At 45.8% G+C, this 15,993-nt stretch overlaps 1 protein-coding gene across 1 annotated transcript in view; it reads right to left on the reverse strand.

Moving 5' to 3' along the window:
* Nucleotides 1-15,993, reverse strand: part of LOC146180812 (solute carrier family 4 member 11-like) — a 121,541-nt gene that overhangs the window by 32,395 nt on the left and 73,153 nt on the right. The window contains exon 5 of the mRNA XM_084577827.1: nucleotides 1,765-1,849. Within this exon, the coding sequence (XP_084433953.1) occupies nucleotides 1,765-1,849 (85 nt within the window). The remainder of the gene's footprint in view (nucleotides 1-1,764; nucleotides 1,850-15,993) is intronic.

A 15,993-nucleotide genomic window follows, 5' to 3' on the forward strand; every position in this document is an offset into this window, starting at 1 on the left:
GGCCTGCTTCTTTACTATCCATTTGGCTGTCTGTCAATCAATCCGTCCCTCTACACGTCTTTCTGTTTGTCTGTCTGTATCTCTGTCTTGTGCTGTGTGTGTGTGTGCAGCTCCATCAATATTAAGCCAGTGTCACAAAGTGAGCATGTCCACTTGGCTTCCAGCTGATTAGCAAGAGACCAAAGTGTGGGCGTGACGAAAGCTGACCCGCTTTTCTTTTCTTCTTACGTCTCTCTATAAATAGACTCACCCAGCGTTCCCTGTAATTACATTTGCCATACCGACGGCAGAAAATACAAATCAAGGTAATGTGTTCGCTGTCTTTTTTTTTTTTTTTTAGCCAGCTGCATTCGGAGCCGGTCCTTTCAAGGTAGAGTAGACGCTGGAATCTGTTTGCTCTCCACATTCCTGCGTGCGCCTCGCCAGTACTCTTGCTGCAGATTAGCCGTGTTAGGGACAGGGTGGCTGAAGTGTTAACAGCAACTGGCGGCCCCTCACACAGGATTCACTAGAGTTATCAGCAAGCGGTTCATTGCAGACATTGCAGTAATTGAATTACTGTAATAAAATTACCGTATTTTAATTACTTTTCTCAGTAAATTTTAATGTAATGAATTACTTTCATTGTCTGGTAATTTGGTAATGTAATGAATTAAAGGGAAGCAAAGTAATCAATTGCTTTAGGGCAGTAATTCTGCGGCTGGTGCAAAAACCTAGTATGGAGCGCGCAGTGGCACTCCCTGTCGCTGCGGGTAGGCTCCAGTGGAGCCTGGTCACAATCATCATCACGAGACTAGAGAGACAGGCGGAAACATCGTCAAAGTTACTGAGCGGAAGGTGCTATGCTCGACTCCCGGGGCCACGGAAGCAAACTATCCTGCTTTAGGGGTTTTCCTGGTGGAGAAAGCTCCGGGCCAGCAAGGCGCTGGGTTCTCCCCTCGTTTCAGTCTTGAGCGCAAACCAAACAACGAAGTTTTGTTGTTTTGTTGCCGTTATCTAATCATTGTGAAAGCGCGTGCTGTAGGAAAGAGTAAGGGGTTACTTGCCTGGGACGGAAATTGCTAGAAGGCCGGAAGAACGCGTAGGTTGTTCTCCGGAGAGAGGCTGTTTTGTTTAACAGGTTTACTTAAATGATAGAAACTGAAAATAATTTAAGAGCAATTGGATTACTGTGTAGAAATAATTGCAGTTCACTGTCATTACTTTTTGGCAGCAGTCACTAGTAATGTAAATTATTTACAATTTTGCGATTTTCAGCAAAATAGTAATTTAGTTTAATTCCCTCGTTGCCATGTATGCTATCTTTAAAACACCGCGAAGCGTATGGGGGTGCAAGTTGGGAGGGCGACCCGTAGAAACGCATATAAACACAACTTACAACAACATTTTTCTCGTTTATGCTCAGTGAGCCGCTGGTCATACTATCCCTCTTTTATTGCAGTTGCATCTACAAGGGGTATTTTAACCTGCTTTCAACCAAAGCAGGTCGAGTATTACGCCAAGAGAAATCTTCAACAGAGTTGGAAACCGGGTCTACCATACAGAGCCGGGATTCGAACATGGCACCATCCAAACTACTGAGTCGTTGAGATGCCGGCCTCGCTCAGTTCTGGGGACAGGCCACTACAGCGGATCCAGGACACGTGATTCGCTTTTATGCCGCATAGTGAAACTCTTGCGGCCTTTCTTGCGATCAAGATTCGGCCATTTTCTCTGTGCAAGCATAAGTCCATAGTTGGCGACTGCTGAGAACAGCTTGCTCACAGGGCGCAGATCCAGGATTGGTCGTAGTCGAAGCCTCCACCCTCTCGCATACACGTTCCCTGGATCGTCCTGGAGAGTAGGTGCACTGCGAAAGGGTAAAAGGCGCAATGAAAGGACGACAACATAACCTAGCAGCGTAGATGCTACTGAATTCACTTGGTCAGTGATTTGGCTGAATTCGGTAAAAGATAAGAACCAAAAGGGCGTCATAAAATGGACTAGGGAACACAGGTAGGAACATGAAAATCTCCCCACTGGCTCATCAGAGCCTCCAACCCCTTTTTACACCAAACAAACAGGTCGGTTTACTGATCCTGTGTGCAGATTCTTGTGGTCCGGACATTGTGGCCAGAACAACACACGCACACAGAAGATAAGGGGACAGGACGCACGCTAGACTTGCGCCAGTCTTCCTTACGCTATAGTAGTCTTCCTGGCGCGCTAGCTGCTCTGTCTGAATCTAGCAACCAGCTAGCCAAGTTGAACGTCTTAGCATACTTGTCGTCGGTTGAACAATTTCAGCCCCTGGTTTCTCTACCTCTCACATATGATGTATGCATGCGATCAGTGTGGGATCCCACGTTGACCGTCAGGAATTCAACCCGCTAGCTGCCTTACATAGGCCCTGCCTTGATATAGCTTGCATTTAAAAATCATACCAGTAGAGCCAGACCAGAAGTCAAAGGCGGTTAAGGTTATAAAATTGATTGGCTCCAGAAAACCTTTGTAACTTACCAACATAACATTAGCAATGGTACTCAAGTTTAATTAGTATTTACAGCTCCACAGGGGCCTGTGGCGGCTCTGAGAAGGCATTCTGCTGAGCCCCGCATACTCTGCAGCAGAAAGCTGACAATTACTAAAGTTGTTTGCAATTAGCTAATCGGGGTACTGCAGCAGGTCCTATCAGGTTTCACTTCACGGATGTTTTTTTTCCTCTGTTACGCTCGTTGATTATTACACCTTCTTGTCTTAACGCTTCAGCGTTTCAGCCGATAGCACTTGACCTAATTAGAGGCTGTATGCTGAATGGTTAAGCTGATCGAAGTGCGGAAGTGTTTGCGTTTCACGTAAGCGGAAGTAGCTGTACGAATAAAGCACTCGAGCGAGGTTTCCAAATGCTGAGAAACTTCGGATGAAGCCATACGCATGCGGTGATTTCTTTACTTCGTTGGAAGCGTGCAATCTGAAATTATATATTTAAAGGGCCTTGTTTTGCTCATCTGCCTCTCATTGTTGACCGTCAGACGGGAGGACGCATAATAAGCGAGAAATATTTTGTGGGCTTTAGCCCAAAATGTTGAGCAGAAAATTCGCAAGAAGACGAAGCAATGAACCGTGAAACTTATATCACAAAATGTGCACTCTACTTAATTGGCCAGTGACGTTAACAGTTATTCAACAGCGATAAGGAGGTAGAGTGTAATTTGAGAGCGAGCGAATTCTAGCTGAATTTGCTTTCCACCTGTCGGTTACAGAAGAGTTGCCTCTTCTCCGGCCGATATTATTTTAAAGAGAGGCCCATGAACATCTTGCCATGAATATAAAGACAAGCTTAGCCAGAAAGTCGACAAAAGCAGGAGACTGCTCTGATGACTGCTTTCTTGGGCATCACCAACTAGTGGCATCTGTCGGCCATCAATAGCGGACACCACTTATGAGACAGTTGCACTTGCGACTTGCAGAAAACAATTAAACGAAGTTTAACAAAGAGAAGTGGTGCGAAAACGAGTTAATGGGGATTATCAGCTTTGTCTAGGTGCTGAAAACCGGAACTTTTGAACTGCTTTCTGCGTTCCCGTTGACTAGTTATTATAGCTATAGGAAATGAACATTAGGAGGGTTTCAAACTGGGATAGTTGATTGCTCACATGATCATTCATCTTTGGGCTTTCGAAAACAGGAAACGACATGCCTGTGTCTCGTGTCGTTTCCTGTGCGTTGTCCAAGTGTTTTTCGAAAACTCAAATATTCTTGTACTAGTAATTTGTAGTAATATTGTAGTATTTGTAGTAATATTCTTGTAATTTCTTGTACTAGTGATGCGATAATTTCTGCAATTCGTGCATTTTTTGTTTGAAGTTCCTGTTTATTTAGAATTTATTTGCGCTGTTTCTCGTTAGTATTGCATTATAGTTTTTCTCTGCATGCCTGCATATTCTTTTCTTCGCTGCCTAGTATGTTACCTGCTAATCTTATCCATTCTGTCATAGGAGGTCCCCCCACAGTTTATACTTCGGGACCTCCTTCTGTAATACTGATAATCCATGCACATGTGCCTCACAGTGAAAATAAAGATGAATGAATGAATGAATGAATGAATGAATGAATGAATGAATGAATGAATGAATGATGACCATTGGAAATGAGTACGGCACACCAAAGAATCAATGACTAAAACCATCACACATTCAACACCTAGGTTCGTGCCAAGAACACAAAGCAAAGTAAGATTGGGGGGTATGTCATTTGTATACAGATTTTTAAACACAATCCAGCTGGGCGTTCTTTGCAAGCGAAACTTCTTAACCTGCAGAAGGCGAAGGAAACGAAATAAATGTACCACCACCTCGTACCCCTTCTACAATCAAATTGCGATTACGTCACTGCTTTGGTAAGGCTTTTTTACGAACCTACAGCGCAACGCCGTCCACTTTGAGCCTGTGATAACTCTCTCAACACCATCGCCAACGACAAAATCTTGAATCGAATAATGATGAAAAATATTTTTGCACTCCTGATTTGTCAGCGTGAATTGGTTATTGTTAAGAACAAAACGCATAAATATAGTAAACAAATTTGAAAAGTATAAATATCACTAGCTGCAAAATGACACAGTTCTCAGCGTCTCCAGAGCGGCTGTGTCAGTGCTGGCTGGAAAGCATGTGTTTCAATTTCTTGATAGTGTCGTGCTTTGCTAGCGGTGCCACTTTGCATGCTTTGCAGCTCAAAGTTAAGGCAGTGCAGGTAAAAACTTTCTAACTGCAGAGCATCCAAATTGTTGCCTGCTAGAAAGCTCCTGAACAATTGTTACTCCGGCACAGGGTGAATGAAGGCAGTCCAAAGAGGAAAAAATCTACTCCACTAGAATTTTGGCTTGGTGAAGTTGATTCCCTGCTTATATTGCCAAGAACGGCACAGAAGACAAAAATAGAGACGCAAGAAGACAAGCAAACTGGCACCACTTGATTCTCGCATACGTATACGGAAGATATGTTGAAGCAAATAATGATAACGCTGGCGACGAAACTGCAAATTCAAAAAGATCAAAATGCAGATATAGGCAGATTAGGCAGATATATGCTGAAGTAGAATATTTAGGTGGTCTAATTAGTTTATAGCTACTTGTAAGGACTGCGTAACATAGAGAGACAAAGAAGACACATGAAAACAAGAGGAGCAGCTTATTCACCTGAGACTGGCATATAATGGCAGTCAGGTTTACGCATACAACCTGGTGGCCGGGACGAAAAGTTTTCGAACTAAAAAGGAGCCAGTGGGAGAGACTATGCCTCTGTACAACTTCAGCCGTTTATGATTGGTTCTTAGGTAAAATTAATTATGAAGACAGCGCATAAAAAAGGGGGAAATCAGACATACGAAAACAACGGGTCGAGGTCCACTGAAGACCGGCATGAAGAAACAGCAATGAGGTTAACTTGTGCTACGGTGACATCCACTCTCTCAAACTCTGGATAGAGAAGGGGCCTAATGAGGAAGAAATGTTGAAGCAAAACTTACACTGGACGGTTCATAGCTAATATTGCTTTTAGAGACAATGAAGAAGAGAGGGATAGGAAACACACATGAATGCAATGTAGCCAGTGCTACTGAGGCTTGCTGGTTTATAGGATTTGGAATTGCAATAAAATAGTGAGGTGGGTGCGGTAATATTAGAAAAAGAAATTACTCAGTGAGAAAGAAATTTTACCTGGTAAAACTTATGCCTGGTTTATTTAATGCGTAGCTTCTGTTGCTTCAAAGGACTGCGCATGAGAAGGAATACGAAAACATTTGGAAATAATCGGGTCGGTTGCACACGGAGCAGGTATGTTGATACGACGGTTATGTTGATGCATACCACGAAGAGTCGGTGTGGAATATATTGACGAAAAATGAGCCTAATGTGGAAGAAATCTGCTTAAGTAAGTTTGGTCTCATCTAGTTGGTCCATACATAAAATCGCTTCCAAGAAAGGTGCAGAAGAGACCCGTACAAAGAGAACAAAAGAAAGAAAGATTGGTTTGGTTTGGTTTGGTTTGGTTTGTAGTGTTAACGTCCCAAAGCGACTCGGGCTATGAGATCATACGGACGTCAACATTATTGAGGTTTAAACAAAGCTGTAATCTAGTGGTAAGAGCGAAAGCTGAGAGAGCTACCGCGATATCTCCATTAACAGAGCATTTCAGTCAGCGGTTTTCTTTCATACTTTATAAATAAACGAATGGAAGGCACCGTAATTGTCACACTTTCTGCGGACACCTTACCGCGCTTTAAGGGAAGGAGAAATGTGGTAGCCAAAGTGGAAAGAGAGAAATAGGTGCCGTAATGTAGGGCTGCGGAGTAATTTCGACCACCTGTGGGTCTTTAAGCACTGACCACCTTGCACAGAACACGGAGGCTTCTTCTTTGCGCCTGCATCGAAACGCAGCCGCCAGAGGTCGTGTTCGAACCCAGGTACTCTAGAACAGTAGTCGTGCATTTTAACCACTGCACCACCACGGTGGGACACGTTTTTAATGCATAAGTATAAAGTGGGTATGCTTCCAAGGTCGTGTCACCAGAAGTTTTTCGGCAGGATTATGTCCGAACGAAATGAGTAATAAGAAAACGGATGGCTGCTTAGATAGAGGATGAAAAACCTCGCTAGGGAAGAATTTGCTGTATGCAGAGTACTTAGCTTTTAACTACACACAATTAGGTCAGTCGGATGCCGGTTATGTCGTGTCAACACAAGTTTGTCAGCAGGATTACATTTGAACGAAAGAAGTGATAAGAAAACGAGTAGTTGCACTAGATAGAGGATGCAGTTGCACTAGATAGAGGATGACAACATCTCGCTGAGGAAAAATTTGGTGCATGCAGAATAATTAGTTCAATAATTAGAGTCAATTAAGTCAATCAGATGACGGGTATGGTTTCAAGGTCGTGTCATCATAAATTTGTTGTCAGGATTACGTTCGATCGAAACGAGTGATGAGAAAACAAATGGTAGCAATAGATAGAGGAGGGAAAATCTTACGAGGAAAAAATATGCTGCATGCGGATTAACTGGTTAATTATTTAGAGCCAGTTAAGTCAATCAGACGTCCAAATAGCCCGAGCAGCAATGTCGACGTCCAAAGGGAGTCACGTGGTACCCAACGTCTATGGAGTGTTACGTCATAGTTTGACGTCACAGACAGGAAGTACTTTTTTCTTCCGTGTCTCTTCTTACACAAAGAATCATTCCCTCAATGCGGGTGCCGCGATGATCTCAAACAATTTTTTTATAAGCTAGGTACTGGGAACGAAAGACGCTGTAAACGTTTAGGCGGACACCTACAGTTAATCAGGTGAAGGTTACACCACCTTTGGTGAAGGGGAGGTGGTGAAGGGTGGCAATTTCTGGACCTACGGAGCTGGGATGGTAGGTCAACGCCGCTTGCGGCGGGGGCTAGCCAGCCAGCGAATTTCATATGTTGTAGGCCACTGCTTCGGTGGTGGACGACGGCTGTTGTTGCGGCGCGCGTCTTTCTCTCCCTCTTCTTTTTCCTTTCTTCTCTATTTTCTCTTCTGTCCGCATGAGGCAGCGGAGGTGGTTCAGCTACAGAGCCAATAGCAGGCCCGTGCATTTTCTTTTCCTTCTATCTACAGCCACAACAACAGCAACCCTTGGTATCTCCAGGCTGTCTCACATCTTATATACAGACGATATCACTCCGGATTTCAACAGGGAATGATGCCGAAATTGAATCCGCACTTCAACAAACGTTTGATATCATTGAACGCTACGTAGCTAGACCAGATCTCGCTCCCTCAGAAGGTCGAGCTGCTCCTCATTCGAGGTCAATCCGGTTTCCGCGGTCATCCTCCCATCTGCTTTACTGCTAGCGGCCAGCCTGTACGAGAAGTATCCATCAATATGATATTGGGGCTTCTTATCTAAAGCAAGCGGGAAAACACTGACACTTTGGTTAAGACCAGAGATTCTGTCTTGCACACCATTCGCCTCATTTGGTGCATTGCTAACATAATATAGAGGCATGCGGGAGGCTGTCTTACGACGTCTGGCCCAGGTATTTGTTATCAGTCGCCTAACCTATACACTCCCTTGCCTCTACTTTAGCTGCCAGGAATGGGATCGCGTTGACAGCATGCAAGGCGGCTCTTCACCCGTCTCACCGTACCCCACACCCTCCAAACTCCTGTCATTAGGGGTCTATAACATTGAAACGTAGCTCGTGGAAGCTCATCTCGCCTCACCCACGCCGCCACGGGACGTCACGTACGCGAAAAGGTAGGCATAAACTTCGAAGCGACCATCGCTGATCAGGCCAAGCTTCCACCTCATATCCACAGTACCCTCATTGTTACCCCTCTCCCTAAAAACATGCACCCAGTGTATCATGTCACTCGCCGTAAGGATAGGGCCCTGCACCAAAGATATGCGACAGATCAGACAGCGTCTATGCCGACGCAGCCGAATACTCTACCGCGATGCTTTTTTGCTCGCTCTATTAGACCACTGTGGACGGACCTTGATTGCTTGCTTCATCATCGTCAAATCGTCTGAATATGCCGAGGAGATGGCGATGCTATAATAAGGCGTTAAGGTTCACCAATGCAATGGCAGTATCGCCGCAAAACCTTTGCATAAGAAAAACGCCCTCTACAAAAAAGGTCAATTTGAACATTGGCCTGGTCCACGTGGTTCATACATGATTTTGCTTGTAACAACAGCGCAGAAGAGAGTCACTAAACACAATAAACTGAGGCACTCGAGGAATGGCACTGAAATGTTTTCACACAATTATGCTTTCGGCTTGAAAACTTTCGCGGCCGAAAAAAGGCTCAGTGAGAGAGAATATGCGTATGTAGAACTTTGATTTGTTATAGTTGGTTAACTGGCGAAGTTAGTTCTAATGACAGCACAGAATAGACAGTGAAAAAGACGACACATGAAAACGACAGGACTGGATCCATTCGAGACAAGTCTGTTTAATGTGCATTGAGCTTGACATGTACAATTGTGGATGAATGCGGAAATCCTGCATGATGAATTGACTCAGTGCGAAAGCAATCTGTTCAACTACGACTTTGCTCCGGTCTAGCCGTTTGTCAGCAGAATTGCTTCTAAAGAGCGCGAAAGGAGTGAGGGACAAAGGAATGAAAACAACGGGACCGGTGGAACTCGACACTGGCATATTGATAATATCAAAATGGCGATGAGGATGGCACACACAGTGATTGAGCGGGTGAGGAAACAATGTTTAGGTCCGTATACGTTCCAGACGGGTGGATGGCTCATAGCTGGCATCAATACTAAGGATGGTGCAAAACAGAGGAAAGAACATGAAAACAAAGCACAGGATATTCTCAAGGCTATCGTGCTGACACGGCAGTGAGGCTGGCCTATACAGTGTTGACAGTGGTGTGACAACTGAAGAAGGAAAGCGCCCAGTAAGTAGGAAATATGTAAAGATAGAACTTTCGTCTGGTAGAGTTCGTAGCTGGTGCTGATTCTAAGTATGACGAATGAAAGGCAGTGAGAAAGAGGTTACAGGAACACTGAGAACCGTCGGTATTCAAGGATGGCAAGTTATTATGTAAATGAAGTTGATGCAAAATATGGTGAACTTGGCGAATAAAGTGAATCTGCCGATCAAGAAGACAAGTGAGGAAGATATATGGTCAAGTAGAATTTTGTCCTCGTCTGCATAGCTACAGCTGACGGAGATTCTAAGGATGTCGCAGGAAGGAAGCGGAGAAAAAAGCAGATAAAAACTTGGGGGTCGGCCCCACTCAAGACTTACATGCTTATCCGTCACTCGGTCTTAAGCCCACAGCGATTGTGTCAGTGTGAATTCCTTTGTAACTGAAAATGTTCAGATGAAAAAGAATACGCTCAAGCTGCTTTATAGGCAAATGTATTCTAATTGTAGCGCTCATGACAAAGGGACAAATACGGTACTTGAAAACAAAGGGACCAGAGCCATTCGGTACAGCGAGGAACTGGCAAAACTAATGTTGAGGTGGGCGCAGAAACTACCTATGAGAAAAGGGCTCATTTGTGAATGAATACGTGTATGTAGAATTTTGTACTCGTCTTCGTATATAAGTGACATTGATTCCAAGAACTACGTCGAGCAAACAAGGACAAAGCCACTTGAAAAGAATGGAAGCACCTGCACTCAACACTAGCAACCTGAAAGACAATGAGGTCACCTTATACAAAGGTGGGGTTGGCGCGAGGGCTTTTGAAACTGAAGAAAATCCAATGAAAGTGGCAATGCTCAAGTATAGCTTTGATATAGTGAAGCGTTCTCTGAAGTGGAACTGGCTAAGGACGGCGCTGGAGAGACGAGTACAAATGAGATAAACAAAGACAACGGGACCGGAGCCAGTCGAAACAGGCATGCTGATACGTCAGTGATGTCAAGTATAAGTGGTGAAATCAGAGCGGAAACTATGGATAGGGAAAGAGCCTAATGATGAAAAAACAGGCTCGTGCAAAACTTCGCTATAGTAATCGTATAGTTGGTTCATAGTTGAAGGGCGTAGATGTGACGTGACCCTAGGATGAAAAGAAAAACCCGATTCTGGCACCACTCGGCACTATCATGCTTATAAGGCAGTGAGATGATAAAACCTGTGATGAGGTAGAGGCGGAAACTAACGGTGAGGGGGAAGACATCAATAAGGAAGGTATATGCTGAAGCAGAACTTCGGTTTTGGTTTATTGGGTTCAAGGTCCCAAATAGAATCGGGTTATGAGAGACGCCACAATGGGAGGCTGGAGAAGTTTCGACAATAGGGGATTATTTAATGTGCCCTGACAACGCAGCGTACCCAGTCGTCTTGCCTTTCGCCTCCATCGAAAAGCGCCGCCACGGCCAGTATCAAACGGGCGTTTTGGGCTCAGCAGTACCGCGCTCTAACCGATGAACCGCCGTGGCGCAAGATACAGCTTTGGTCTGTGTACAAGTGACGCTGCTTCTAAGGACGGATCACGAGAGGCGCCACCGCACGGAACAATGAGAGAAAACCTTTGAACCAAAACAAGGTCCAAATTAAGGGAGCTTATGCTCAAGTAGAACTTTGATCTTGTGTTATTGGTTGATAGGTGAAATGGTGTTCGAAAGATGATGGCCCATGAGACGTGGGGACAAAGACACAAGAAAACAACCGGACGGGAGTCACTCAAGACTGGCATGAGGAGGAATGACTCACGACGTTCATGTCCGTGCAGAAACTGGAACGTAAGTGCCTAATCAGGAAGAAATATGCTCACGTAAAGCTGTTTTCTGGTCTATATCGTTCATACCTGACACTGATTCAAAGTACGGTGCAGTTGAGACAGACAAACAATACACTTGGGAACGGGACCGCCGCCAGTCAAGGCTGGCATATGGAAGTGGCGGTGCTTTGACGGGGTCCGTGCGCACATTTTTTAATAGGAAAGGGACCAATAAGGAAAAAAAAGATGCTTATGTATACGTTTGGTGTGGTTTAGTTGACTCATAGGTAAAGTTTATTTTGATCATATTTCTTCATTACTCTTTTTCCCCTTGAATTCTTTCCGCATCGACCTCCCCATTTTATGCGTCAACCAATATGCAGCAACTGTACGAGCACGTCAGACTCGAGTGATGCTGGTCCGACTTCGGCCTTTCTTTCATCCTGCCTCTTATAGAATTTTTTTCATTCATTGCACTCACGATCGTGGTAATATTACCGTCATGAGTAGCGTCCGATCACAGCGAACAAGTTTTGACGCCTCGACACGGAACCATGCTGAGGTGGAAATGAAACCAAAACTAAAAGTTGCTCTGCTCAATGCTAGTTTGCACTCGCTTACCCGCGGAAGCCGTTTACATTGTCTTGCCTTTCCTTCCTTCCATCCTCAGCACAATTTTCACCTCTGCTTCGCTGAAGAGTCCATTCAGACAGAGTTACTGCGCTCTTTTCTCCTTTCACAACCTCCTAACTCGCCCAGCTCCTATGGGCTTGAGTCGCGCACACGGCGAATCGCGCGTGGGCTTAAGCGGGGGCACCACACCCATCGTGCCCCGGTCCCACCGCAAATAAAATGCGAGGTGCGGAACCACCGAGCTGCTGTTTTTGCCTAGCCACATGCAGTAGGCGTCGTGGTGTGAATGAAGGCGGTTCAATTAGCAAATGCCTTTCGTCACCCCCTTCAACCCACGCATTCAAAGCGCTTACCGCCTACCTCCTGCAATCACCGATTCCCTTTCGACCAATGAAAGAACAAACATAGCAGTTCGGTTTACGGCCACCACTATAGCGCGGTTTACGACCCCAATGGCCCACGTAAGTAAAACCATGCATTGTGTCCATTGACAGAACTCGGGCCATGTTAGGTGAGAACATCTTCCGAATGCCATACTCGCAAGACAGTTCATCGCCTGCTGTCTTGAAGTAAGGAAATATTTGCTTACTAAGGTTCTGAGGTGAGTCACATAGCTACCGGTGAGAGCTGTGCGGCTTCTACAGGCAATTCATAAAAAGTCCACACAGTTAGGGCTCCAACTAAAGAACACCGCTTGTCTAGGACCAATGAGCGCTAACCTTCGGGTTTAAGACTGGGGCCGGGACTAATTTGTATTCAATGGAAAGTGCGTGAGAAAGTTGCATAGCTTAATTACACTGGAGCGGCAGCAGATGCCTGCACCTAGATGGCTTCTGATGAGCAGAGTCCCTTATGCCCAATCTACTTAAAATGAGGAGGTTTCCCTATGTGCTATAATATAACCCGCTTATCCAGATTAGCCTGTGACTGGGCGAGTGCCAAACATAAATCCACTTCCGAAAAGGGGAGGCTCCGTAAATGCAATTTACGACTCACAAAGATCAGCCCCATACTGCACAGCTCTCGCGCAGCATCAGTGTTACAAGACTAAAAAGAAGTAAGCTGCGACCGTCTTCTCTGTCTGCCCATACATTCATGAAAGAGCAGGCGTAAAAACGAAGAGCTCTGAGCATACTGAAACCAAGGTGGTGCAAAGTATTGCGGCACTGCCGTGTGCTGGCGTTGTTGTTACTGTTTGTGCCGGGGCCAACGCCCAACGTTGAACGGCCTACGCACAGGGCAGGAGCAACCGCAGCCATCGCCGAAACGAGTAGGGCTTATCATTCGAGTCGCCCTTTTTTTTTCTCGCTTATAACTGCTGACACTGAGCTGACCTTTCAACGGTTCCCCAAACGTGCGTGCTGGGTTTCTCGATTGCGGGGGATAGCGGTACTGCGAAAAGGTCAAACCAAGACTCGCTAAATGAAGGAGAGAAGGTAGGGAGACATGAAGGGGGAAAAAAAAGGAATGGACGGGAAAAGGAGGGACAAACAAGTGACAATTTCTAGTCGGCAGGTGCATAGTTATGTGCACGCTGTTCTTGGTGGTTTGTCGGGCGTAGATGTATTCTTGCAAGACTCAGCGCACAAAAAACGAAGCCAAGGATGATGACAGGACGAAGCGCTGATGTATGTCGTGCAGAGACGTAGCTTCTGTGAATAAGCACCACTGGCTAGCGTGCGTTAACCACCCTTGTGGGGCGTCCAGAGAAGCGCAGGGCCAACGATTGTCGGCTGGCACGCAATGAATGCCGCTCCCCTTGCTTTTTTTCGCTTCTACAGCCGCATTGCAGTTAGCGACACATCCATGCAGTTTTCGCTTGCTGTAAAATTCTACTTACTGGCTTCTTGTGGCTCTAATCGCGTTGTTTTCGGAGCTGCAGTGAGATGCATGTCTTCACTAAGCAGAGTATAGTTGTGTAAAAAAAAAAAAAAGCCTATTGATGAAAATTACTTCATGACACTCGAAGGGAAGGCAAACAATTGAGGAAAAAAATTTAAAGGGCACTTTCGACCACCAAAGTGCGATGAGGCGAAAGCCATTATAACGCGGTGGATCGTAGCCCTCCAGTACGACCCCTCTATCTCCCTCTCTTCTTTCACTCCCACCTTCCTCCTTTCCTTTATGTGTCGGCGGAGAATTGCGACAGATACCGCTCTTTTTATATCCTGCAAATCAATTTGAAATGCCGCTGATGCCTGCTGTACTAACACCTCTTCTGCTTCTATTTGCTGTGTGGTGCGGCGTTCGTGGAAATGCCGAATGAAAGGCGCCGCACGGGCGCCTGGACCGGACGCCCGGCGGGGTCAGCTTCGTGTATGCATGAATATCCTGGTGACGTCATGACCAGTCGTGACGATATATGCCGCGCCCCTTGTCGAACACAACCAACATTCCATAGAACACATCAAAGTTCACCGGCGTCCCATAATTCGTTTACAGGAAATTAAAGGCGCAGTATCTGTCTCTCGCCGAATCTCGCTATCCTCAAGGTAGAAAAGGGGAATTATGATGAACCTTTCACGACACGGGGCGTGGCGCAGATGGTAAAGCGCTCGGCTGGGGATTCAAGGGATGGTGGCTCGATTCCTGGTGTAGACAAGGATTATTATGTGAAACCCGGCCGGTAGCCACGTTTGACCTTTAGAGCGACCGCAGATGGGGCCCCTCCTCAAGCCGTCGGGTAAACCCGGTGGGTAGCCGTGCCACGCCGCAGATAATGATAAAGAAGAAGAAAGAACAGAAAGAGAAGCTACGTCGGCTTTGCTTACGCAGCCTACCGGGTTTAACTAAAGCTAAACCCCAGCCAATGTTTATTTATTTTTAACTTTTGGCTGGGCCTGGAAGTACAGCGACGGTACAGACATCTCAATCCCCCTTCTGTTACTTGGTGCAGGTGGGTTGTGATTTTCCCCTTCACTGTAAACGGTCAAGCAATGTTTGCCTGCTGTTACTTCCAGAGTGGGTCAGAGAAATAACTCAAGTTACCGACATTCTAGTGGAAATTAAGAAGAAGAAATGGACATGGGCAGGACATGTAGTGCGAAGAGAGGATAACCGATGGTCGCTTAGGGTATCAAACTGGATTCCAAGGGAAGGAAAGCGTAGCAGGGGGCGGCAGAAGGTGGATGGATGAGGTTAAGAAGTTCGCAGGGGTCAAGTGGATGCAGCTAGCACAGAACCGGGTTAAGTGGAGAAATATGGGAGAGGCCTTCGCCCTGCAGTGGGTATAGTCAGGCTGATGATGATGATGATGACTTCCATGCCTCCAAGTTTTGTTTTCCTTGTCCTCGGAGTGTATTCACGTTGTCAGCCTGCTGTTATTGTTCGGCGATATCGAGCTGAATCCCGGGCCTTCGAAGGATGAAATAGGGAAGCAGTACAACTAGCTACTTGAGCTTATTAAATCACTGCACTACAAAATGGATGCCAGGAACGATCAGGTCATGAGCTCATTAAATGAACTAAAGAATGCCCAGACTGCCTTAGACCAACAAATCACGGACATTGACAGCAGGTGATCTTTCGTTGAACAAAATGTTCGATCTCGCGCTCAAGCACGTGATAACGACAGCGCAGCGTAGAATAGATAGCAGTCTCAAAACGGCTGGAAAACCCCGCCGGAGTGGCGCAGTGGTTACGGCGCTCGACTACTGTTCCCAAGGACGTGGGATCAAATCCCGGCCTCGGCGGCCACTTTTCGATGGAGGCGAAAAGCAAGGCACCCGTGTGCTGTGCGATGTCAGCTCACGTTAAAGAACACCAGGTGGTCGAAATTTCCGGAGTCCTCCACTATAGCGTCTTTCATAGCCTGAGTCGCTTTCGGACGTTAAACACCACAAACCAAGCCAAAACGGCTGGACAAGCTTCAAGACCGTTCTCGACGTGAAAAGTTAATATATCATGGAATTCCTGGCGATAGCTTCTATGAAACATGGGCTGAGTCTGAAGAAAAGGTTTGCACAACTCTTAGCTCAGCTTTGAACCTAAATCTGGGTAGTAGTGATGATCGCATAGCTCGTGCCCACAGGCTAAGGAAATTTTCGACTGCAAAGTGCAGACCAATTATCGGGAAGTTTTCAGCATCTAAGGTTCGGGACGCCATATTATCCTTGAAGTAAAAATTAAAGGACGCAAGGATATCTGTAAACGACGAT

The sequence above is a fragment of the Amblyomma maculatum genome, chromosome 8 (genome assembly GCF_055883805.1).
Source record: "Amblyomma maculatum isolate TAMU_Amacu chromosome 8, ASM5588380v1, whole genome shotgun sequence".
Taxonomy (NCBI): domain Eukaryota; kingdom Metazoa; phylum Arthropoda; class Arachnida; order Ixodida; family Ixodidae; genus Amblyomma; species Amblyomma maculatum.